The sequence below is a fragment of the Cupressus sempervirens genome, chromosome 9 (genome assembly GCF_028749045.1).
Source record: "Cupressus sempervirens isolate cs-2001-9-10 chromosome 9, ASM2874904v1, whole genome shotgun sequence".
In the NCBI taxonomy this organism is placed as follows: domain Eukaryota; kingdom Viridiplantae; phylum Streptophyta; class Pinopsida; order Cupressales; family Cupressaceae; genus Cupressus; species Cupressus sempervirens.
Genome location: NC_143126.1, coordinates 490,876,742 through 490,901,905, shown reverse-complemented (window position 1 = coordinate 490,901,905; position 25,164 = coordinate 490,876,742). Strand labels below are relative to the sequence as shown.

General features: G+C 37.8%; 1 protein-coding gene across 6 annotated transcripts in view; it reads left to right on the top strand.

Moving 5' to 3' along the window:
* Window positions 1-4,152: 4,152 nt before the first annotated feature.
* The window catches only part of LOC149539468 (uncharacterized), a 63,504-nt gene continuing 42,492 nt past the window's right edge, over window positions 4,153-25,164 (top strand). For 2 of the 6 annotated variants that reach the window (XR_016356238.1, XM_089800708.1), the window contains exons 1-2: window positions 4,153-4,272; window positions 4,373-4,559. Coding sequence is in view for 3 of the 6 variants with exons in the window: in XM_089800708.1 (XP_089656834.1) it covers window positions 4,390-4,559 (170 nt within the window). In the remaining 3 variants the exon portion in view is untranslated. The other 4 variants (XR_016356240.1, XM_089800710.1, XM_089800709.1 and 1 more) reach the window with 3 other exon arrangements.

Below are 25,164 nucleotides of genomic sequence, written 5' to 3'. Positions count from 1 at the left end.
AACATCTCAAGCTTTTCAATATTTTGATTTGAATAGGTCATATTGTTCCTTCTACTTTAATTGTTTTAGATAAAAATGAATGTTTGGGAACAATTGTTGTAGTTAAGCAGTGAGAACAAACAATTACTGTAGAATTTGATACAACACTATGACACAATAGTCTTAGGCACATGAGTGAAAGAGGTCTGAAATTATTTCATTCAAAGGAAGTTTTACTAGGTCTGAAATGTGTTAATATGGATTTATGTGAAAGTTGTGTGTATGGAAAACAAAAAAAGTTAGTTTTGTGAAGAGTGGGAAGGGGGAAAAAAATGAAAAATTAGAGCTTGTGCATATAGATGTATGGGGACCAACTCAGGTATCTTATCTTAGCAACTTTCATTATAATGTTACATTTATTGATTATGCAACTAGAAAAGTATGGATTTATTTCCTTAGACAGAAATATGATGTATTTCAAACTTTTAAGAAATGGAAATGTTTGGTTGAGAATGAGACTGGTAAGAAAATGCCTCATATCTGATAATAGTGGTGAGTATTGCAAAAAATAATTTGAAGATTATTGTTCCACTAATGGTATTCATAGGTAGAAAACTATTCCAAGGACTCCACAAGAAAATGGAGTGATTGAATGCATGACCGGAACAATAATGGAGCATACAAGGAGCATGAGGTTTCATGTTAGGTTGCTCTTAAATATGTGGGAAAGGCTGTCAATACCATTGTATATTTGATCAATAGAGGTCCCTCCATTCCTTTGGGATGTGGTATTCCAGAGGAAGCATGGATTGGTAAGAACCTTGTGAGTTACTCTTTTCTTAGAACCTTAGGTTGTGAAGTATTTGCACATAAAGATTCTAAAAATAGAACCAAGCTAGAAGCTAAGTCAAAGAAGTGTATATTTATTGGATGTGACATTGATGAATTTGGTTATAGGCTTTGGGATTTTGAAAACCATAAAATTGTAAGTAGGGATGTCATATTCAATAAGAAAGTGTTGTACAAAGATCTATTACAATAGCACGAGAAAAAAGAAAATTTTCATGTAGTCTTGGATGATACTCCAAAAGACGATGCTCCAACTATCCCTCATGCTCCGCAACAACAAATAACACACACCCCAGTGAATGTTAGATGATCAACAAGACCAAGTAAAACTCTAGAAAGATTTTCTCCTCTTTGTATTCTATTTTATTAACAGATGTTGGTGAAACTAAATGTTATGATGAAGCTGTGCATGTGGATATAAAGCTTTAGTAGGATTCTATAATGATTGGAGAAATGTACTCCTTGTTGAAAAATCAGACTTGGGATTTATGTAAGTTGCTTGCAGGTAAAAGGGATTTATAGAATAAATGGGTTTATAGGTTGAAAGAAGAGGATGAAGGTAAGAAAATATTTAAAATCATATTAGTGGTAAAAGGATTTGCATAGAAAAGGGCATTGATTTTGATGAGATATTTTCTTTTGTTGTAAAAATGACTTCTATTCATACTATTTTAAGTATTGTGGCTACTAAAGATTTGTATTCAAAGCATCTTGATGTTAAAACAACCATTATTCATGGTGATTTGGATGAAGAGATATATATGGCACAACCATAGGGATTTGAGGTAAAAGATAAGGAGAATTTAATGTGCAGATTGAAGAAAAGTCTATATGTCTTGAAGCAAGCACCTTGGTAATGGTATCTTAATTTGACAGTTTTATGAATATGCATGGTTACATTCGGTATCATTCTGACTATTGTGTTTAGTTTTAAGAGGATAGATGATGACAACTACATTATTTTATGTTTATATGTTGATGATATGCTTGTAGTTGGGTATAACATGGATCACATTAACGGGTTAAAAGAATAGTTAGCACATTCATTTTCTATGAAGGATTTGGGGGTAGCAAAACAAATCCCTAGTATAAATATTTGCATAGATAGGAAGAATAGAAAATTGACATTATCTCAAGTTGATTTTATTGAGAAGGTGTTGTAGCATTTCTCTATTGAGATTGCTAAAGCTGCCAACACACCTTTACCTAGTCATTTAAAATTGACCAATGAGATGTATCCAAAGACACTAGAAGAGGAGGCTAAGATTTCCAAGGTACCTTATGCTTTAGTTGTAGGGAGCTTATGTATGCCACTATATGTACTAGACCAGATATAACACATGCAGTGGGAGTTCTTAGCAAGTATATGGGTCATCCAAGAATTGAGCATTGGAATGCAGTTAAATGGATTCTCAAATATTTGAGAGGAACATCTGGTAAGTGTTTTTGGGGGCTCTACTAGTGATTTACAAGGCTATGTTGACTCAGATTTGGCAGGGGATATTGATATCAGATGGAGTAGTACATGTCGTGTATTTACTATTGGCGGGACAACAATGAGTTGGATTTCTTGGTTGCAAAAGGTTAATACTTTATCCACTACTAAGGTAGAGTATGTTATTCCTATAGAAGCAACCAAGGAGATGATATGGCTTCAATTCTTCATGGAAGAATTGAGATACCCAACGAGGGATACTTATTTGTTTTATTGATAGCCATAGTGCCATTCATCTTGCAAATAATTATGCTCTACATTCAAAGACAAAGCACATACAGTTGTGGTACAATTTCATTCGGTCAGTTTTGGATGATGGACAGTTATAGCTGGAAAATATACATGCAGACGATAATCCAACATATATGTTTACAAAGGTAGTGACAAGGGAGAAGCTAAACTCCTCTTCATCTTCAGTTGGTCTTCTAGGCTGAACAAATAAAAGTACAACAGAGTCAAAGGTGGTTTTACATTCTAGTGGGAGCTACAGGTTCAATGGTGCTATGACTAGTCTCCAAGTGGGAGGTTATTAGTGTGGAGTCTGATTAGTCTCCAAGTGGAAGATTGTTGTGATGTGGAGTCTAATCAAACTTGGAGGTTATTCTTTCTCATTTTATTCAGTGCAGTTTCCCCCCGGATTATCACTGTAGGGGTTCAGGGGCAACACCCCTTGTAGGGTCTTGGGGCAACGCCTTGAGTAAACGACTTTATTATTATAAAGGTGTCGATTACTATTTTTTTATTAGATGACTTATTCTAGCCCTAATTTTGTAAGTGGCAAAAAATTCTATAAAATGGCTTAGGGTTAGGGATTTCATAATATTGATGAGATTGTAGATTCTTGCAGTGATATTGAGCTGTAAGGGATTGCAGATTGTAATCACTGGATAATAATAATATTGGACTTGCTGTTGGTGGACATAGCTCAGGGATTGAGTGAACCACATTAAATCTTTATGTCTTGGGTTCTCTTCTGTGCAATTTATTATTTTTTAATATTGGTTATATTTGCATGTAATTGTTATTTCTGTCTGTGGTTAATCCTAACATTGGTCTGCTACAAGTTTTCACAAAACAAATCATAACTCATTTATAATATCACATAAAGTATAGTGAACATAGACATGACGTCTACACTCATTCTTCTACACAAATGCAAGCTCACATATCCAACTCTATCAACCTTAGTCTACACTAAATGATAAGTAGCCTATGATGTACAAAATCAAAGTCTATCATGAACTAAAGAATACATGTTGATATCAATGACAAAACCTGTTATTAATACAATATCTTCGTAGTACTCCTAGATGCTAACAATATCCTCAATTCTTGACCAAAAATATCTAAAGTAAACTAGGGAAGAAAATGCGTGTGTGTTCTTTCCACTTGAAGAGCATTTGAATTATAATGATACTTCATTTTGGATTGTGATGCTCGTCGTGACATCATGAATAAATATGTCAATGTCTTGATAGTTTGTTCATGCTATAGTCTTTTTAATGAGGACAATGTTAAGAAATTGAAGGAGTTCATAATTTTGGTCCAAAAAAAGGGAACTACTTAAGACAATATCCTCAATTCCTAACAAAAAATATCTAAAATAAACTTGGAAAGAAAATGCGAGTGTGTTCTTTGCACTTGAAGAGTAATTGAATCATAATGATACTTCAATATGGATTATGATGCTCATTGTGACATCAAGAATAATTATGTCAATGTCTTGGTAGTTTGTTCATGCTATAGTCTTTCTAATGAAGACTTTTTAATGAAGACAATGTTGAGAAAATTGAAGTTCATAATTTTGGTCCAAGAAAAGGGGACTACTTAATACACATTATAAGAGTAAAAATGTACTATTTTATGCTTAACCTCCTCAACGTTAAACGGATTCTTTTCCCTTCACCCACCGTGGAATTGGTGAGCTTTTGGACACTAATATTTTTAACGTACACTACTCCACCATGGCTCCCTTCCCGTAGTTTTAGCTCAATTCAAATAACCAGTTTTCCGAGTGCCGCAACTAACGAAGTATCAATGTATTCACAGGTGATTTTATCTTTTTAATGGCAACGCCAGCAGCAACACTTCGTTGGATTGTTCAACTTCACAAGGATGTTCCAAAGGCAGCACGGTTTTATTCAGATGGTCTGGGCTTCACTGTCAATGTCTGCACTCTCAAATGGGCAGAGCTTCAATCAGGTCCTCTCACAATTGCCCTCATGCAAGCGCCAAAGTAAGTAGTATTATATTATTACTCTTTTTCATTCAATCTCTGTTATTTTTCCAACTGCTATTAGTCAGGCATCGAATGAATTACATGTTTTAATCTTGTGTTTCAAACACATTTTCAATAGCCCTAAAACCCGAAACCGTAAATCCTTAACCTTTTAAGTCTCTATATCACCTATTATTTAGTAAATGTTTATGGGCGTGTTTATATCAGTTCGTAAATGCAGTCAGCAAAATCTAAAAACTCCTGAATAATTTTAAGTAATCAAAACCCGCAACATTTCGCGTTCCATTTCCTGAGATTTTATTGACTTTTTCTAAATTATTTTTTAAAAATCCGTAGTATATATTTATTATCTTTTGGCTCATTTTTACACCTAGAGGCCATAAGATGCAGAGAAAAGTGGATTGCACAATCTTAAGCAATATGACATTTTAAGTTTTCTGCAACCCCATGTCTTATGTGGCTGCTTAAGTGCAATTTGTGCTTAAATTTAAGTAGCCTAAGTGTTTTCATGCCATTTTTTCAATCATGGGAAACTATAATTTTGGAATCTATCCCTACTTTTGTGGAGCAGTCACCATTTAAAATTTGAAAATAAACTTTGAAAAATGGGGGCTGGAATAAGCAGCCACTGCTTATGGAGAAAAATAACATATGACTCCACAGTTTTTTTCCCTCTGTTTTATTGTCTCCTATTTTTTCTCAGTACATTTATCTATAAGATTTATTATTAGAATTTCATTTAAACATTCTATTTTGGATGTCCGTTAAGAAATAAGCAGCAAAAATCAATAATCATGGAACCACCAGCCTCCACCAATTGCTGCTAGAAATGTTGAGCAGCGACTGTTGCTAGCCAAAATATGCATAGCAGCCGCATGGGTATCTGCCCTAAGTTTTACTTTAAGCAAACTTTTTACATGTTAAGTTCTAAACCGCATTGATGATTTTCTTTTAAATTATACCTTTAATAAGGCTTAGTTAAAATACATAGCGCTGCTCCTTTAATGGTAGGCCATATTTCATGACAAAATGTTTAAGTATTCTAGGACTAACTTCATAAACCTTCTTATGTGAATAGAACTTTTACTCTAATATTTTACAACTAATGTTTTATATTTTAGCTCTAGAACTTTTGCCATGTTTTCCATATTTACTCTTTTTCACATCATACTAATATCATGTAGTTGGAATGCTACCATGGGTACAAGGGTGAACGAAGAAGGGTAGAAATAAATCACTCAAATTTTTGGAATAGGTACATCTTATGGAATCAGGCCACAATAGTAATTGAAGAAGGGTATTCATATATTAAACCATGTACTATGGGTATGGGGACATAACTAGAATCAAGGATACAAAAGAAAATGAATAAGGTTGCAGATATCTTAACAATAGTAATTGAAGAAGGGTATTCATATATTAAACCATGTACTATGGGTATGGGGACATAACTAGAATTAAGGATACAAAAGAAAATGAATAAGGTTGCAGATATCTTATATATAATATAGTCCTAGAAAGTCAAGGCATAATCTTAGATTAGGTTCACAAATAAACAAATAAGGGTGAGTTTAAATGAAAAGGGGTACTTCTAATATTATATATAAATATAGTTTCTAGAAGGTTTAGGTATGTGGGAATAATATCAAACATGGGGTCAATAGGAAATGAACAAGGGCTAAACTCTTAAAAAGTTTTGGATGGAGTAGGTGGGGGTACCATAAATATTGTGTAGTCTAGATCGCCTCCCTAGGGCCTTGGTTTGGGTCCGACCCAAATACACTTGTGGGTCCAATTAGGATCCGTGCCCATCACATGTAGTTCGATGCTGGTCAAACTCAGTTCAAACTTGATTCGAACTTGAGTGGACCACCCTGTATTTGGTCAAAGCAAGTTCAAACCTGACTAGAAAAGTGATGGCTAGAACATTTTTTTTTTGCAAATTTTATAATTTTGAAATCTCTAAGCCTAAAAAGGTGATTTAAATTGACTTGTTTTGGGTTTTATGACTCATTTGGTGTGCAAATAGATTTTTATCTCTTGAGGTAGAGCAAAGAGGTTGTTGAGCAAGAAGGATTTGGAAGATTGATTTGTAAATCTTCATCAAGTGTTTGTGCTTCATTCCCATTCCCTTGCAAGGTTCTAATGGGGGAAGGGTAATTTTTTTTCATTTGATTTTGTTTTGCTTAAGGTTTTAATTTTAATTTAAAATTTTTATTCCTCTTTAGTTGTCCATAAGATCTATCTACTTCTTTTTCCATTCTCTAGTTTTTATTTTGAATTTGTATAATTGTTTTTACGATAGGAACTACAACGAAATCTACCTCTTCCTATGTCGACAATAATGAACAACAAAGAATAGATCCAAATTCTAATTCTCCTGTGTGCAACTATGTTGATATTATAAGACCCCTTCTAGGAGGTGGTGGATTCCATTAGAAATGTCGGGATTGTGATGTAGAAAGGAATAGTTAATACTATCAGGTGTAGGCCATTTATGTCAGTTTAGAAGAAGAGTCGAGAAATGCCTTACAAAAAAAGATGCACTGATACCAAATGAAACAATATTAAAATATATCATGGAACATGAAGAAGCAAAAGAGAATGTGATGTCCCCAAGAAATGGGAAGTGATTTCATTAAATTGATTTATTAAGTGATCCCAAATTTAAATAATATCACACAGATTAGTTTAATTAATTAATTAAATTATAAAATTAAGTAATAGATTAATGAAGTGTGTTAGTTTGCTTGTAACCCTTTGGGAAACTACTTAGAGCTCTTTATAAGGTTGTGGTTGTCATTTTAGGAAATAATCGTGGAGTTTATTTGTCTTCTGTATTTGCAATTATGTTGGACTTCAGTTTGTATGCAGTTTTGGAGGTGCAAGACCTTTCCTATTTTGTAATTGTAGTTTCGATGGTTCACAACTGCCTTGGTATGCCGATGGAAATATCATCTTAGATATTTCACCTTGTACTTGGTTGCCAAATCTGTAAAGTCTCCCTTGGAGAAAAAATTGTATTGTTGATTTTTATCATAAATATATCTCAAATCTAAAAGTACAATATTTGATTTACAACCATTCACTCTTGCATCAGTAATATTATTGCGGTGTGTGAAGTGAGTACGGGAGGCATGTGGATTACGTTAGTGTATGAAGTGTGTATGAATGGCATGCATAGTACGTACGGTGTGCAGAGTGCATGAGAGTGGCATACAAAGTGCGTGCAATGTGCCGAGCTTGCGCATGCAGTGTGCGAGTGTGCATAGGTGGTGTGTGGGGTGTGTAGAGTGCATGCAGTGTACATGCGGTGTGTGTGCGTGGCGTGCAAAGTTTGTAGGCTTGTGAGTGGTGCGCAAAAGGCGTGCAGGTGGCATGCATTATGGGGTGTGCAAGTGTGTGTGCGGTACGATGGAAGTGTGCGTGGTTTGGCAGAAGTGTCCATACCGTTGAGGTGTGTTGTTCGGTACATTATAGAGAAAGAAGTACACAAATACAATTTTCCCATTAAAAAAATCAAAGGAAATGTATTCCGCATCTTCAAATATTGTGATAGAAGACCACCTCTTTATACTATTGCAATTGTGCCTAGAATTGAAACTCAAGCACCTATTCTACGCAAAAGAAAAGGACCTTTAGAAACTTCATTTCACAATGTGGATCAAGACGTTGCCGACCAAGATATAGCAAGATGCATATATGGAGGTTGCCTTTAAGTGTTCATTGCTCCCCATACTAGAAAATATGTTAAAAAGTGTCAATGAAGCTCCAAGAGGGTTTGAGGGCCTCGATTTTGAGAAAATATGCACCACCTTGTGGGAAAGAGAGGTCAAAGTGGTTGAGGATACATTGAATCTCATAAGGGATTCATGGCTTGAGACTTGGGTCCCCTTAAGGAGCAATATTTTTGAAATCCATGGATTGTGAGGGGCAAGTAAAGATGGGCATTTTGTTGCTAATATTCTCATCTCTCACATTGAGTTAGTGGGACCTAGAAATGTTGTCCAATTCATAATAGACATCGCAAAGAATTGTAGAGTAGATGGTTTGTTGGTTGAAGAGTGACATTAACATATCTTTTGAACACCTTGTACGGTCCACTTGCTAAATCTTATGCTAGAAAGATTGGGAACAAAATTGGGTCGAATAATGAGGTGTATGCAAAAGCTGAAGACAACCAGATGTTGGTCACAAACGTCCACATGACTCAAGGAATTTTAGATTATTCTCAAGTATGGAGCTATTGAAGGTAAGTGAACTTTAACTTGAAGTAGTAATTTAATTAAGAAACAATATAATTAGCATTTCACATTTTCTGATTTTCATAATTTGGGTGTGTAATGTGTATTCTTTTTAAAATTTTGTCTCTATTTAATTATATATTTTTGCTTTAATTTCGAACAGGTTGTTGAGACCCATTTTTCATCAAACTTAATCATCTTGAGACAACCTTTGAAAGTGAAAGGGGCACTTTGCAAAATGGTGATCAACAATAATTGGTCTATATGGAGGCAAATAAACATTGAGAGGGCAACGGAAATTAAGCAAGGATATTTGATGACTCATGGTGGGAACATGTGGAATATCTCATTCACTTCATCGATCCCATTACAAGAGTGCTTCGCTACATTGACATGGATAGGTGTTGCCTTGAAGAGGTGTTTGATGTCATTGACTGAATGTTGAGAAGATGAAGAAAATCACAAATGACAAAGAGAAAGACATTGAGGACACCTTCAAACAATTTCACACAATTGTTCTAGAATGATGGAACAAGATGACGACTCCTCTACATTTGTTTGCCTATGCATTGACACCAAAATATTATAGCAACCAATATCTTGATATATCGGGAAGGCTGTCACCACATAAAGTTTTAGAAGTGTCTAATGGGTACAAGGTAGTATTTGAAAGACTTTTTATAGATGATTATTTGTGAGATTTGATTGTAGTTGAGTTCATTGAGTTTGTGAACACGAGAACCCTAATTAATGATGATCTTCGTGATTGGTTTAGTAAGGACGCTCATAGTTGGTAGTACCTCCATGACCAATGATTCCGACTGCTGCAGTCCCTTGCAATCAAAATTAGATCAGAAGTGAGTTTTATTTATAATTTTAGTATACTTTGTCTTCTTAAGTTGGTTGTAATTTTATAATTGTAATAATTTAATTTTAATTGCTTACTGTGTTTTGTCTTATAGTTTGCTAGCTCATTTGCATAAAAAAGAAATCAGAGCACATATGCTTTCATCCACTCAGTAAATTGGAATAGGTTACAATAAAAAAGAGTGGAGAACTTAGTATATTTGCATTCCAACTTGCGTCTCCTTTCCCACAATCAGAATGAATACAAAGAAGGGGAGATGAAGATGTGCGATATAAATGCAGAGCATACGGACTTGGATACTTCTAATTTTCAGCTTGCAATTGATGCATTGGATGACTTGGACATTGATAATGTTATTGGTACAACTGATCCAACAAGCCTTGGCTCCATTTGTGAATCAACTAATGCCATTGGCACTGAAGAAGAATAACAAATTATTAATCCATTAGTTGAATTCAAAACTCAAACAATGATACTTGAATTTGATGTTATGATTTGTCATTTGACATTTTAATATTTTGATGTTGAACTTGAATGTTAAAGTATATGATGCCATGATGGTACGATCATGATGCTATATACAAGTTTATGGTGTTTTTGTTGTTTTTATGACATTATGTGACATTCTAATCTTAATTCAGGCTTATAGGTTGTATACATATATAATTTTTACATGTTTTTGTACTAATGAACACAAATGAACCCAAACCCCATCACAAAATTTTCTCGTACTAGAAAATTGGTGTTTTAATTCCATATTTAAACCCAAATTCAGATTAGCTATAATTACAAACTAGCATAGTTATTGAAGTAGTGGGTATGGAGTTGGGCCCTTGGCCTTAAATTAGAGTTTCCTAGTGTATTTTTGCAACCAAAGTTCTTGACGAAGGATACTCCCCTTATTAATACAATACACACAACAGAATAGAGAAATAACAAGAAATTGTGAGAACAGGAAATTGGCTTCTTATTATCTCCAATAAAATGAAATTACAATATTAAAAAATACAACATGCAAAACTACATGGGCAATTTTTTACAATATTTTGTAAGCCAGAGCCACCATATGTATGCCCCTAGAAGTGTCCTAGACAACTCTATGGGCCTTCATTGTATAGGCGATTTTCCACCACCTAAGAAGGTTCTAGAAATTTTAATCCTAAGCTTTGAGGCCGACCAACCCTAAGATGCTATTATTTTTATTTTATTACATTAGACTAGGCCCCAACGACCTTTGAAACTTAGAAATTTTGAAGGAATTTCATTTTCCTCGATTTTAGGTAGCACAACTTTCAAAAGCCATAACTCATCCCCACTTGCTCCAATTCACTATTTTGACCCCATTTCTGAAATGCCACAAATCACTCTACAATGCTTAACTTGTGCTAACTCTAGTAAGTCGGGGTTTGACCCCTTTTTGGAGCCTCTAAAGCCTTCAAAACTGAGTTCAAAGTTTTATACCATTTGCCAATACAAATTTTTGCAATATCTTAAAAACTAGACTTGATCTTGTAATGAAACTTTATTGGCCGGTTGATATATCCAAAGTGAACCTCCAGGAAGAAATCATAACATTCTGAGCTGTAAAGACCAACTTACTAAAAATAGTAAGCTTCTATAAATAAAAACTCTGCATTGAGATAACCCTTACTGAAAAGACAAACTAGATAATATTTTTGGGGTGATACAAGATTGCCCTTACACCTAGGAGGCTCTTGCGTTAGACACTTGGGGTAATCTGAGAAGTAACCTTGTCACAAGAGGAAAACCAAGACTGTTAACCTTCTCCCTTGTAAGCCATGTTGAATTTTCAATAGGTTGTCCTTTCCATTTGACTAGATATTCCTTATATGTCCATATTGATATCCTCCCATGGCTTCTTTGGTACACGTAGTGGCTGATATAACCCTGTATTTTGCTTGGATCCCTTTGCCATTTGACATATTCTACAACTTTACAAATTTCTCAACATCTTGCTATATCTATGGCCAAAAATAATTTTCACTAACCAGAGCAATGATTTTATCTCGACCGAAATGTCTAGCGAACCCTACATTGTGTTTCTCTTCGATGAGATTCTTCCTCATAGAACTCCTTGGGATGCACAACTAACTACTCTTGAATAACATACCATCCTGGATTATGAAGTCCAACCACTTAGTTCTGTTCAGAGTAACAGGTTTTCTATGAGCCTTCCAAGCTTCACCAAAGTCAGTATCCTTTAGATACAAACTCAACCCACCAACCTCAATTTGCATCTTTGTTAGCAAAACCTATCTCCCACCAAGAGCATCTACAACCTTGTTAGACTTCTCATTCCCGTGTTCCAAAATAAATTTTTAACTTTGCAAAAACTCAACCCATTTCAAATACCTTTGATTATTTAAATATTGCAAAGCTTGAACAAACTTCTTAGGCAAAAGATAATGTCTCCACTTCTTTAATGCTTGAACTATAGCATAAAATTCCTGATCATAACATTTTCTTTTGGCATCATTTAACTTCATATTGAAATAAGCAACAAGTCTACCTTCTTGGCTCAAACAACTCCAATTACATTGCCACTAGCATCACAATCTATTTGAAACACCTTATTAAAATCTAGAAGTGCTAAAAGAGGTTGTTTTGTAACTTTTTGTTTCAAAAATTCAAAAAATTGTCTGAACTTGTAGTCCACTTAGACTCTCTCCTATCCCCTCTTATTGTTTTAGTCAAGGGTCCACAGACGCTATTGAATTTTTTGACAAACTTTCTATAAAAGTTAGCCAAACTATGAAAAGATCTTACCTCTGTAGCACTCCTGATGTAAGCTATTCAAGATTAGCCTTCACCTTCTCTGGGTTCATTTTTAGACCTTTTGCTAAAACTATAAATCCTAGGTACACTAACTCCTCCAGAAAACTATACTTCTTTAGATTAATCAACAATATCTCTTCCCTTAATCTCTCAAACACCTTATGAATATGCATTATGCCAATGTCTTTCTAAAGATCAAAATGTCATCCAAATAAACAATGACAAACTTACCAAGAAACTCTTTTAATACCTCACTCATGAGCCGCATGAATGTGCCCGGTGCATTAGTTAGCCCAAAAGACATGAATTTATTATTTATATTAATATATCCAAAGCGAATCACTAGGAAATAAATCAAAACATTCTGAGCTGTAATGACCAACTTACTAGAACTAGTAAGCTACCATAAATAGCAACTCTACTTTGAGATAGCCCTTATTGAAAAGACAAACCATATAATATTTTTGGGTGATGCAAGATTGTCCTTGCACCCAGGATGCTCCTGCATTAGTTCTAAACCTTAAACACTGAAACCTAAACCATAAATGCTTAAACATGATTAGTGAAACTTAAATTTGAAGCCTATATTATAAGGTTTTTCGATACCTCTTGCATCCATATAGGGCCAAGATGATTGAGTTAGCCTAGGGTATATGCCCCAAGCAAAACAAAGAGGACTTATTGTAAGATGCAACTACTATGTAAGAAACAAAAAATCACCATTAATTGTAAGAAAACACTATGCAAATAGCAATAACTTTTGTATTGAAAGAAAGTAAAGTACAAGAATTGTTCAACTTTAATATACAACATTTTATAATTGCAACAAGTAACTCTTGAGAAATTAGAAACTAAACATGCTTATATCTCTGTTGCTACTAATAGTGATAAGCAAAACAAGTACTGAAGAAAAGTTAAGAAACTTGATACAAATTTGTAATAATTCGAGGTGTTTTCAAGTACATTTGACCATTTGCCAAAGAGGGAAGCATCATTGAGGTTCTTTAGTACAACCATGAACTAAATGGTTCCCTGCACATTCTCCAATCCAATTGGAGAATGACCTTGTCTTGCTCAAGGGTGTAACATCCGATGAATTACTACCATCCAAGTTCTGCTGTTTAGGCCCTACACTAGTCTAGTCGGTCACACACTATGTTAATTTCTATCTAGTATGACCTCACTAACTAAGAGGTGTAGTCGGGTCTTATAAATAGACAAACACTTGCTAAGAAACATGCCACCTTGGCCAAGGATTCTTTTAAACAAACACATGATATGTGTCATCCTAGTTTATGACCCTTCACAAAAAGTACTTCCTTTTGATTCTACTGGTTTAGATATAAACATTACTCAGTTTTGGCTGTGTTTGCTAGCAATCAACATCTAAGGTCAACAAGAAAAGGTCAAAACAGGTTCAACCTATAGCCGCAAGGGTTGAAATTGAAGGCCTTGAGGCTGTGACTGTTGCTATATCTCCAAATCTGCAAATCCGAATCCGTAGCTCCGCAAATCTGCACTTGTACACAAGAAATGGGAGATTGTTGAGGGAAAGGGGCTTGCCTTGGTCAAGCTGCTGTATAGGAATTAACCTTGTAATGAAATAAGTAAATCATGTAAAACAAGATAAATGTAAATATTCACCTTGCTTGTCAAACCCTCATGTATATTAAGATAATATCTTATACTTTCTATAATAGTCAATTACTTGTCTATAGTCCGTCTTTCAGTCTAGATAGGAATGTTTCCTATCCCGTCTCTTTTTTCTTCAGTCCAGATAGGAATGTTTCCTATCCTGTCTCTAGCTTTGTTTCTAATTCCGTCTTCAGTCTACGTTGTTTCTTTTAGAAACAACGTTCTTGTAATTCTTTATAAGGAACACATTTGTTCCTCTGTTAATCAATCAATCATCCGGAAATCCGTTAATCTGCCAACTCTTCTTGAATCTTGTAACATGGTATCAGAGCTATTACTTAAATTTTTTCGAAAAAATTTATAATTTCTTCTTGAAATTATTTGTTTAAATTTTTTCAAAATTTTTTTTGTTGAATTTCTCTAAAACCCGCTTAGGGTTTTCGGCCTAGAGAAATTTCCGAACTCGGGTCTGGCTGTGTTTGTTCAGCACACTCTAGCCCCATTCGTCCATGCACATCGATCCTTGAAGAAAAATCTGCCATTTTTTATCAAGAAATCTGAAGTTTTTTCAAGCTTTTTTCAGCTAGGGCCTTTTTTTTCGAAACCCTAATTTTTGGGGTCGAAAAAATATTTTGTTTGCAGATTCTTGGTGGGTTTTCCGAGAGCTCAACTGGGTTGTCGGTCCGTTTTTTCTGGGTGACTCGATTTTTGTGCCTCGATTTTCGAGCCAGCGGATCCAAAAAAAGACAGCAGATTCCTTCTGGGTTTTTCAAGCTCTCTTTTGAGTCATTCTCTGATTCTTCTGGGTCTTTCGTATTTTTGCCTCGAAGAAGGTGCCTTCACAGATTTTCACAGTTTTCATTGGAAAACATGCCATGGCATCTCTGACAAATATTCTGCTCGAACATAATTCCAAATTCAATAGTCGCAATTATGGAACCTGGAAGTAGCGCATCATCGTCATCTTCGAATATCGAAACACCGATCAACTTGTTCTGGGTGTTACGCAGCGTCCGACTTCTCCGGGTCCTGATCAAGGCGAAGTTGCATTTTTCTCCTTCTGAATCTGTTTCTGTTTTTATGGGTTTGTTGATTTTCTCCTCAAAAATCATTTCAAGTTGTCTGTAATACGCAAGGTTGTGTGAGATTCTGGGTTTGTTGATTTTCTCCTCAAAAATCATTTCAAGTTGTCTGTAATACGCAAGGTTGTGTGAGATTCTGGGTTTCTTGATTTTCTCCTCAAAAATCATTTCAAGTTGTCTGTAATACGCAAGGTTGTGTGAGATTCTGGGTTTTACCGTTTTTTCCACAAAAACGAAGTTTTGTAATTGCAACTTATTTTGAGTCATAGCACTCTTCTGGCAAAGCTTCTTGGTTTCAGCATTCTGTAGATCCAGGGAGGGTCTTACTTATCACAGAATGTTCCGACATCCATACGTTGACCATTAAGGGAGGGTATTAAGATAATATCTTATACTTTCTATAATAGTCAACTACTTGTCTATAGTCCGTCTTTCAGTCTAGATAGGAATGTTTCCTATCCCGTCTCTTTTTTCTTCAGTCCAGATAGGAATGTTTCCTATCCTGTCTCTAGCTTTGTTTCTAATTCCGTCTTCAGTCTACATTGTTTCTTTTAGAAACAACGTCCTTGTGATTCTTTATAAGGAACACATTTGTTCCTCTGTTAATCAATCAATCATCCGGAAATCCGTTAATCTGCCAACTCTTCTTGAATCTTGTAACAATGTATGGATATGGGTCTACCATATCTACAAAGATGTATACTTGCTTGAATGTCGTGTTGCAAATTGCAGGATGTCTTCACAAATGCAAGGGATCTACAATTGCCAAATCATAGATCATGGATGTATGTATGCTTGATAGGATGGGGGGAGGAGGAAAGGAAAGAAGAATGGATGTGGATCTCCTTGCTTAGCCAGGAATTCCTCTACTAATCCATCATGAGAAGGGAATTCACACAATCAATAGAAGATTAGTCATTGAATGGATGGATAAGGACTTGGAGATCTTGAATGGATGATAGCCTTCAAATCTTGGAGCCAAATCCTTGCTTGCTAGAAGTCACCAAAAAAAGCTCTTGAATGCATCTTGGACTTGAATGCTTGAGAGTGGATGTCTTGCAATTGATGAATTGAGATAGCTTGTAGATTGTGGAAGTGAAAATAAGGGGAAGAGGCCTCCTTTTATAGTGATTTTGGAGTCCAAATTTGCAAAGGTTGACCTTACTAGGCGGGAAAATGAAAACACTTTGCATCGGGCCCCAAACCCACCAAAATACAACCCCCGAGGTATAGGTCAAAATAGGTTCGACCTATACCTGAAAGCTAAGTCACAGGGATCGCCGAATTTTTGGCTCTAGGTTTGAAATTCAGCAAACTCATAAAATTTGTAAAAAAATTGCTCGAATTCGTCATAACTTCATACGGAAATAATTTTTAGGGTTTTTTGGGGAAAAAGCTTGTAAAATCACGCCCTTCGTCTCCTAAAAATCAACCCTCTAAAGCTCGGCTAGGGAAAAATGATTGTGCTCCATTTCCTAGTGTTTGGTGCTCGAATTTTGTTAGTTGAAGGTCGCACCTCCATGCTCCGTTTTCAACTTTGTCTCCATGCTCCGTTTTCAACTTTGTCCCCATGCTCCATTTTCAATTGTCTCCATGCTCACACGTTTCCATTTTGCTGCATCAACGACTGACGTTTTGCTCCAGCATGGTCGATGATCGACAACATACAAAACGTAAATGGCCTTGTAATCGTTATGGTTTGGACTTTGATATCTATAGTTTGCATGTGGAATTGGTTTGAATTTTTTACTATAAATACAAGTCCAAGTCCAATTACGAGATACGGTTTGAAGTTTTTGATAACATTATTATAATAATAAAATATGATTTGTATTATTAGATTTTAATATTTCATAAGATTACAATAATACATATTATATGTTTTTATTATTATGTTTTAATCAAAGAAAACATTAATAATAAATAGCATAACAATAATAAACAAATGCATATACATGATAATAATAAATAAATTCATAAATATATAATAATAATAGATAAACTCATGAACATATAATAATAAGTAGTATATATTTAAATTTTTTTGGACATTACATTGGCAAATTTAATTTCAATTTTTATTTTTTATTTTTTTGACTAGTTGAATTTCATCCAAATGTCATAGCTGTCGAACTCAAACTCAAACCCTAACCTTGTGACTTAGCTTGAAAGGGTAAATTTTGAGGTAAAAGTTGCAGGGTTCGAAAGTGAATAGTTTTGGGGAAAAATGGAAAGATAAGCGGGAAAATCAAGAATAAGTGTATCCAAAATCGAGGAAACCACTAAAATGGGGCCCAATAAGTCCCAAAGCTTCCAAATTAATGGTGCTAACTTCTTAGGTCTATATATGCAGCCCCCACTTTAGCGGGACTATGAGGCAAGCTCATGCTCACAGTGAAATGGGATCATGCCCCAATTTGGCAGCGATGAAGGTATTAGGGCTTTTATCTTGTTTGATTTCATGGCAGCTCCATTGGCAATGAGGAAGTGGCAGTTTATGATTGCAATAATGTGGATGTTGTTAGCCGACTGGATGGGTCCGGCGGTGTTTCTGTAGCCGACGGATTGACTGTCGTCGGTGTTTTGTATTTTGTAGCCGACGGGTAAATAGTTTGTAGCGGATGTAATGTTGGGGCCGATGGACTCCTTTAGGAAGGTTTGGCGGTAGTATTTATATCCCGTCTGGGATCATTGTAAAGCATCAATCATCTACTATTGCGAATATTATTCTGCTATTATATTCCATTGTCTGTATGCGTTGATTTCTTTACCACTACGGTAAACATTTGGCGCCGTTGCCTTACGAATCTGGAAGGTGGGAAGAATGAAGATTAATGCCAAATCGGCTTAACAAGGATCGGAATAAGGCGAAGGGAAAAGATGGAATCCGTACTGCACAAGAACATTTAATTCTGGCACAGCAGGCAGACCGCCGAAGGAGGTTCCAGAAGCTTGCCAACGGAAACATGAGTGTGGAGGACTTGTTGGAGGAGACTCAGCAGCGGGTGGAATTGGTGGAAGAAGCATGGGAGGAGTTCTTGAATTTGTGTTCACCGAGGGAAGAAAATTCAGACGGAAGAGCATCAACTCGCACGGCTTGCAGTGCCGAGGGAGCAGGAGAGTGGAGTGACCTCTTTGTCCGGGATAGACTTCCACGGGAAACAACTTCAGAAGACCCCTCTTCACCAAAATTCGCAGTTGTCGACACCTCCGGTATGGGAGAGCAGTCCGCCGGTGTGGGAGTGCAGACTGCCGGTGTGGGAGTGCAGACCTCCGGTGTGGGAGTTCAGATCTCCGGTGTGGGAGTGCAGATCGTCGGTGTGGGAGTATAGACCGCCGGTGCGGGAGTGCAGACCTCCAGTGTGACAGTACAGACCTTCAGTGTTGTAATGGCGGGACCCAAAGAAAAGCTGCCGAAGTTTGAGGGCGATGGTACAGCCGACCCCATCTGACATTGTAAGACATGTGAGACGATCTGGCGGGCAAATGGAATCACAGATGCCAACGAATGGGTTAGGCAATTTTCGGCAACCCTACGGGGTGTGGCGATTGACTGATTTTCGGATACGGATCCACAAAAGCTGAATACCTGGGATAACATTAAAAAGGAGTTCTTGGCAGAGTTTAAACTCTTGCGGGATGATAATGAAATCGTAGCAAAAATTTTCAATACCGAACATGGGAAGCACGAAACTGTCCGTGTCTATGCCAGGAGATTAAAAGACTTAATAAACAAAATGGAAAGCAAGCCGGCGGACGAATTGCAGAAAAGATGGTTCATGGACGGCCTACGATCGAAATTGCGGAGGAAAATGAAAATTGTGCCACCATCGTCATATGTGGACGCGTATAACAAAGCACTGGATCTTGAAAGCGAACAGAAGACAAAGAAGAAGAAAACTAGCTCATTTGATTTTGATGACGACGAACCTGCCGGAGATGATAGCAGCGACAACAAAGGCAGCAGCAAGAAGGTTCGTGCCCTACAGAAGGATATGGTTTGCATGATGGAGTTTAAAAATACGCAGGAGGAGCCAAAAGGAAGTGAACTGTGGTGTACGGAGTGTAAGACCGACGGCCATACTAAAGGATCGTGTCCAAAAAACTAATTTTGTGACATTTGTCAGATCATGGGCCATTCGACAAAAGACTGCCCCTTTAACATGAAGACAAGAGGATCTCTGCAGGTGCTTCTCACACAGGAGGCTTCCTCGTCGGGTAGTAGCGGAAACACAAATACCGCCGGTGCCACATCCGGAGGGTACAGGAATAATAATAGAGGGCAAAATAACAGCAATGCAAACAATAATAATAATAATGGGAGCCGAAGTCGAACTCAGTATGATGCAAACGAACGGACAATCGTTCAATGCCGAGCGTGTAATTTGTGGGGTCATTTTGCGCGGGATTGTACAACGGCAAACACACCAAAATTATTATGTAGATGGTTCAATGCCGAGCGTGTAATTTGTGGGGTCATTTTGCGCGGGATTGTACAACGGCAAACACACCAAAATTATTATGTAGATGGTGCGGACCCGGCGATCACAAAGATTCCAAGTGTCCAAAGTCTAGAGTAAACTTGATCACTATTGGCACAGATGTAGAGGAGGTTCTGGCAATTACACGGAGGCAAGCGGAGGAAAAAAGAAAATTGGGGGAAATGCAGGCGGAAATTGGAAAGGCATCGTCGGCAGGGACATCTCAGTTGAAGGACATCACCGGCACCTTGGCAAAGAACTTCGCAGAACAAAACATTGTACGATAGATCTTACAAACGGAGATACCGGTCAAGATAAGTGACCTCCTTCTCACAATGCCCCAGTTACGGACGGCCATTTTGAATCATACATCGTTTCCGAAAGCAATGGAGGACACAAGAAGGGATAGTAGGGAAGTGATGACAACAGACCCGATGTTGCTCGCACTCACCCCCGAACGGCATTCGACGGTCGTCGAGATGGGGATTTTGGGAAATGTTTTGACAGAGACAATTGTTGACGGAGGGTCCAGCGTGAATGTCTTACCGGAGGATACCTGGAAGAAGTTGGGAAAGCCGACGCTGTGGCCACCTACATTCCAGTTGCTCACGGCAGACCAGCACAGAATCAAACCGTTGGGAATCTTGAGGGCGCAACCGGTAACCATTGGTACGCAACCATTTTTATTGGATTTTGTGGTCATTCCATCGAAAAGAAAAGGATATGATGCTATTCTGGGACGGGATTGGTTGGTGCAAGCAAAAGTAAAACATGATTGGAAACAAAATACCCTATCAATGGAGTGCAGAGGCAAAAGATTCACAATTGACCTGCATACAAATAGTCTGTGAGGAGGCAGCATCGTTAGATTCAGAAAGTGACGGCGAAAGTGACGACGAAGGAAAGAGGAGAATGGAACCAGACGAAGGAGGAGTATTAAGACTTGACGGAGGATCAAATGATGACGACCTGGACTCGGTGAATGGCCTGTTCCACTGGCAGATAGAAGACTACGAACTGTTTCCAAGTTGCAATATGTTAACGGTCGACAAACGTGACAAAACACAAGAAAATGAATGTTCGGAGGAATGCAGGGAAGCGGAAGAAGGAAAAGCTGCCATGTTTGAAGCTGAGGGGAAGAACATACAGTCTGAACACAAAAAAACGAAGGATCCCACTGCCCGGTACATGGTGAATGGACCGCGCGGAAAGAAAAGGTTACACCGCAACATAAAATTAGTGGAAGGGCACTGACAGCAAGGAAATAATCCAGTTGCACGACGACCGCAGGCACAGTGGGCGACAAAGGTGGCACAGAACAGACGTAAGGCGTATGACGGTCGGAATGAAATCAAAGTGAAAAATTTTAAGGCCAGATGGCTTGGACCATATCAAATCTGGGAGGTTGGCGACAATCGAGTGGTAAAGTTGGGAACATTGGACGGGCAAGAGGTACCTTACGCAGTCAACGAATTCTACCATGCTAGGAAGATGCCGTCACTGTCACAGAATGATCAGATGATTCCCTTGTCGTTGTCGTTGTAGAATGGTGATGCCTAGAGGCAAAATTGAGGTGCCGTCTTTTAATTTAATTTAATTTTTGTCAAAAAAAAAAAAAAAAAAGGACCTTGCGGGCAGAGTTTGTCCGCGGGTGGAAAGAGGGCCCCGCGGGCAGAGTCTGTCTGCGGGTGGAAAAAGCCCCGCGGGCAGAGTCTGTCCGCGGGTGAAAAGTCCTGCGGGCAACAGCTTGTCCGCGGGTTAATAAAAGCCCCGCGGGCAGCCTGTCCATGGGCATAAAACTTCTAAGTTCCTCCGTCAGAAAGGCCGCAGGTAAAAAACATTTCCGCCAGACTCCATTCCCTCCTCCAGCCAGATTTCTCTGCGGGGAAACAGAGACATAAAGAAGAGTGCTTGTTCTGCTAGAAGGAGAAGCTCAGGGTTTTGTGAGGAGTGGGAAAAATATGGCATATTTAGTTTGGGCACTTTTGAGTTTAGCGGCAGCACAGTAAAATTGCAGGAGCCAAGATGGAATCTGTGTAGGGAAGGAGAAGAATTTCTGTGTGCAGAGGGATTTGTGGTGGATTGTAGAGGAAGCAGGTAAACAAAAAAAAAAAGAAAAAAAAAAAAAGACAACGACAGATTCAAGTTGTTCAGAATGAGTTACAGATGGTGCCAAAGGGAAGGGGACGCATCAGTGGTTGCCAAAAAGAGTGTAGAGTCGGCAGAAAATGATAGAAATGGTGTGTTCCGTGCATTTCTGTGTGGGTTGCGAAGTGCTAATTTGGTCTTGGCCCACCCGGGGCGCTGCCCTAGGACCTCACGGGGGCGCTGCCCCTCGACCCCGCCGGGGGTGTTGCCCCCTGGACCCCCAGTCGTTGCGGATATCAGTCGTGGGAGTTTGATCAGTTGAGAGGAGTTGAAGTTGCTGCAGGCATGGACTGTTTGTGTACTGAGGCACTGGGAGTAGGTGTTGGCCGGGAGGCTGTCTTGGTGGATGCGTAGAGAGCTCGGGAGGAGCTAATCATCCAGTTGGAGGTAGTGCAGCGACACTTAGCTCAGTGGACCCAGTGTTGGAAGCAGAGAAAGCAGCACAGGTGGCTATTAAGGTCAGCTTCATCAAGGAGGCAGTGTTGTGTTAGCAGAGGCTACAGGCACGGGATGAAGGTGACAGTGATGTGTCAGAAGCAGATTTCTCTTGTTGTAGTCACTCTGTTAATGTATTTTGCTTGTTAATTTGTCTCAGATATTTTGTCAGTCATCAGGAGACGACTTTTCTTTTTGGGGGGGATGGTGTTAGCCGACTAGATGGGTCCGGCGGTGTTTCTGTAGCCGACGGGTAAATAGTTTGTAGCGGATGTAATGTTGGGCCCAACGGACTCCTTCGGGAAGGTTCGGCGGTAGTATTTATATCCCGTCTGGGATCATTGTAAAGCATCAATCATCTACTATTGCGAATACTATTCTGCTATTATATTCCATTGTCTGTATGCGTTGATTTCTTTACCACTACGGTAAACAGATGTTGCACTGTTTGAGCATAGAAGAAAGCTCTCAAAATCTTCAAACACATGGATTTGTTGAAAGGGCCTTTTATTTCGTCATGCAAATGCAGCGCCAAGTGTTACGCCAAAATCCAGAACTTGTCCCATATCTTCTTGGCCTGCACGATCTAGGAGTTGTGGAGTAGTGTATAGACGTCCAACAATGAGTTTGGAGGGCAGATTTTTTTTGAAATGCCTTGGCAGATTTTGCACGCATGCATGATGTGTTTTGAGAGAACAGCTCAAAGGGGTGTGGACCTAGAGAATGTTGTGGCTGGGAATAGGCAGACAATGGATTTGATGAAAAAGTTTTAGAAACTTTTTAAGGCATGTGCAAAGGTTAGGTATGAAGCCGTTTTTCACAAATCTTGCCAGCATTCTCACTGCTTGTGCTGTAATGGAAGATTCAATACAGGGTATAAGCATCCGTCAAAGTATAACAAAAGGGATTTTTGTGAAGTATTATGATGGGAAATGCTCTGTTAGACTTGCTTGCGATGTGTGAAAGCACAAACAGGACATGTAAACTTCTATGCCCCAGAGAAATGTGTTCTCATGGTCTGCAATGATTGCAGGTTGTTTACAAAATAGTTTTGTTGAAAAGGCTAAGAAATCTCCAAATCAACTGCAATTGGCAGATGTAAAGTTGGATTTTCCAAGCTTTGCCGGTTTCCTTCCTTTTCATGCCAGAATGGGAGCTGTGACCAAAGTGTTGACTTCCATCAAAGCACAAGGAGTCACAGAAAATGGATTTGGTAGGAAAGTCTTGGAAAGTCCTAAGGAAATGTATTGACAAATATAAAGTTAGAATTAACAACTTTGCTAGCATTTGCAAACATGGGGAGTGTTGGAACCAGGTTTAAAAAATAGATTTGTTGAAGGGCACGAGAATTTTTCAACACCCTGATTGACATCTTTACAGAATGTGGAAACATGTACATACAAGGTCTGTGAAGTGTTTGATGAACTTTCTTAGAGAAAATGCTGTCTCCTGTAGTGTGGCCAGAGAGATTGCAGTGGTTGCTGAGTGAATTAAAAAAAAAAAAAAGATTTTAGAAGTCTGAGGCTGGATAATGGCTCCTAAAGATGTTATAGATATTTTAAATCTGCAATTAAAAGTACAGCTATGAAGCAAACAAAAAGTGGTGCAAGAACCAATATAGATGCACATCATTCATGCAGATGTTTCATTGCCCATATCGTAAACGCAGTGTAGACTTTGAGATTGTAATTCTTGCATATGAGGCTTGTATGAATATGCAATGATGGGGTTGTCAAATGTACATTAATTGGCAGACATCATATGGAAAATCAAGAAGATTGTCTAAATATTGTTAAATGTTTTTATTTGAAGGTGGGCCATTTATCACACTGGGAAGAAAGGGACAAGTTTAAATAAATGGAGCATGAGATCTGTTTTTACTGGGAGGAAACACACTTCATTAAGTGTTTTTAAGTGAAAACACATATCATTGAGGATATAGTTCCCAGAAAAGGGGGGTGGGCGAGAAATCAGATATAAGGGAAGTGATTTTACCAGTTAAAATAATGCAGCAGTAAAATTACTTCACTATGGGATGAATAGTTGGTACAAAGGAGTAAGAGTATGAAGCGAATGTGTTATTTTTTCTAGATGGAAATTTTTGACGAAATAAGAGGGACTGTGTGATAATGTGGAAACTAAGTTTGATTTTTGCATGGCAACTAATGAAAGATTGTTTCCATGGGTAAAAATGTAAATTGAAAGCATGTGGTGAACTATTAGTGGAGGGGATATTGTTTTTGCCAATGGTAATGGTATACTCGTGCAATTACTTTCTCATTATGAGATATTTGTTGTTCATAGGAAAATAAAATCAACTTTAGATGCAGTTGAAGAAGGGGTGAAAGGGGATGATGAAATCTCTCTCATATGCCAAGGGTTACAAAGTAACAAGAGGACTGGTTTATTTGTTGTAAATGAAGAATTGTAATAAAATTGTGATGAAGTCTGGAGTTCTTTTCTCTCAATAGAATGGTGTTTAGTCTAGGTTGCAGACTAGATGCATGTACTGTAATTGCTTCATTTTATGAGCAAGGGCGAATCAATTTGTGCATAAATGTCAGTACTGATATGAAATTGTCTTCAGGATGGTGTTATCCAGATTAGCTGAACTCAGTATGTTAAGGATTTTTGAGTTTGTCTCTGCAGATTTCATTGCAATCTGTGTTGTTTATTTGTAGCTCTCTTTCAATGACAGGGTCAAATGCTTTGTTCAAACATTAGTGATTTAGAATACACTATGTGGATCTGTAAGAAGAATTTCATGATCGCATGAGAGGACATGCTAATGTTAGGCATTGACATGCTGTTAATTCACTGGTTTAAAATATGTTTTTCTTGTAGGATTTCATTTGCAGTCTTATAGTTGACTCTACAGCCAAGATTAGGCTCTGGTCTTTGCATGACGCATTG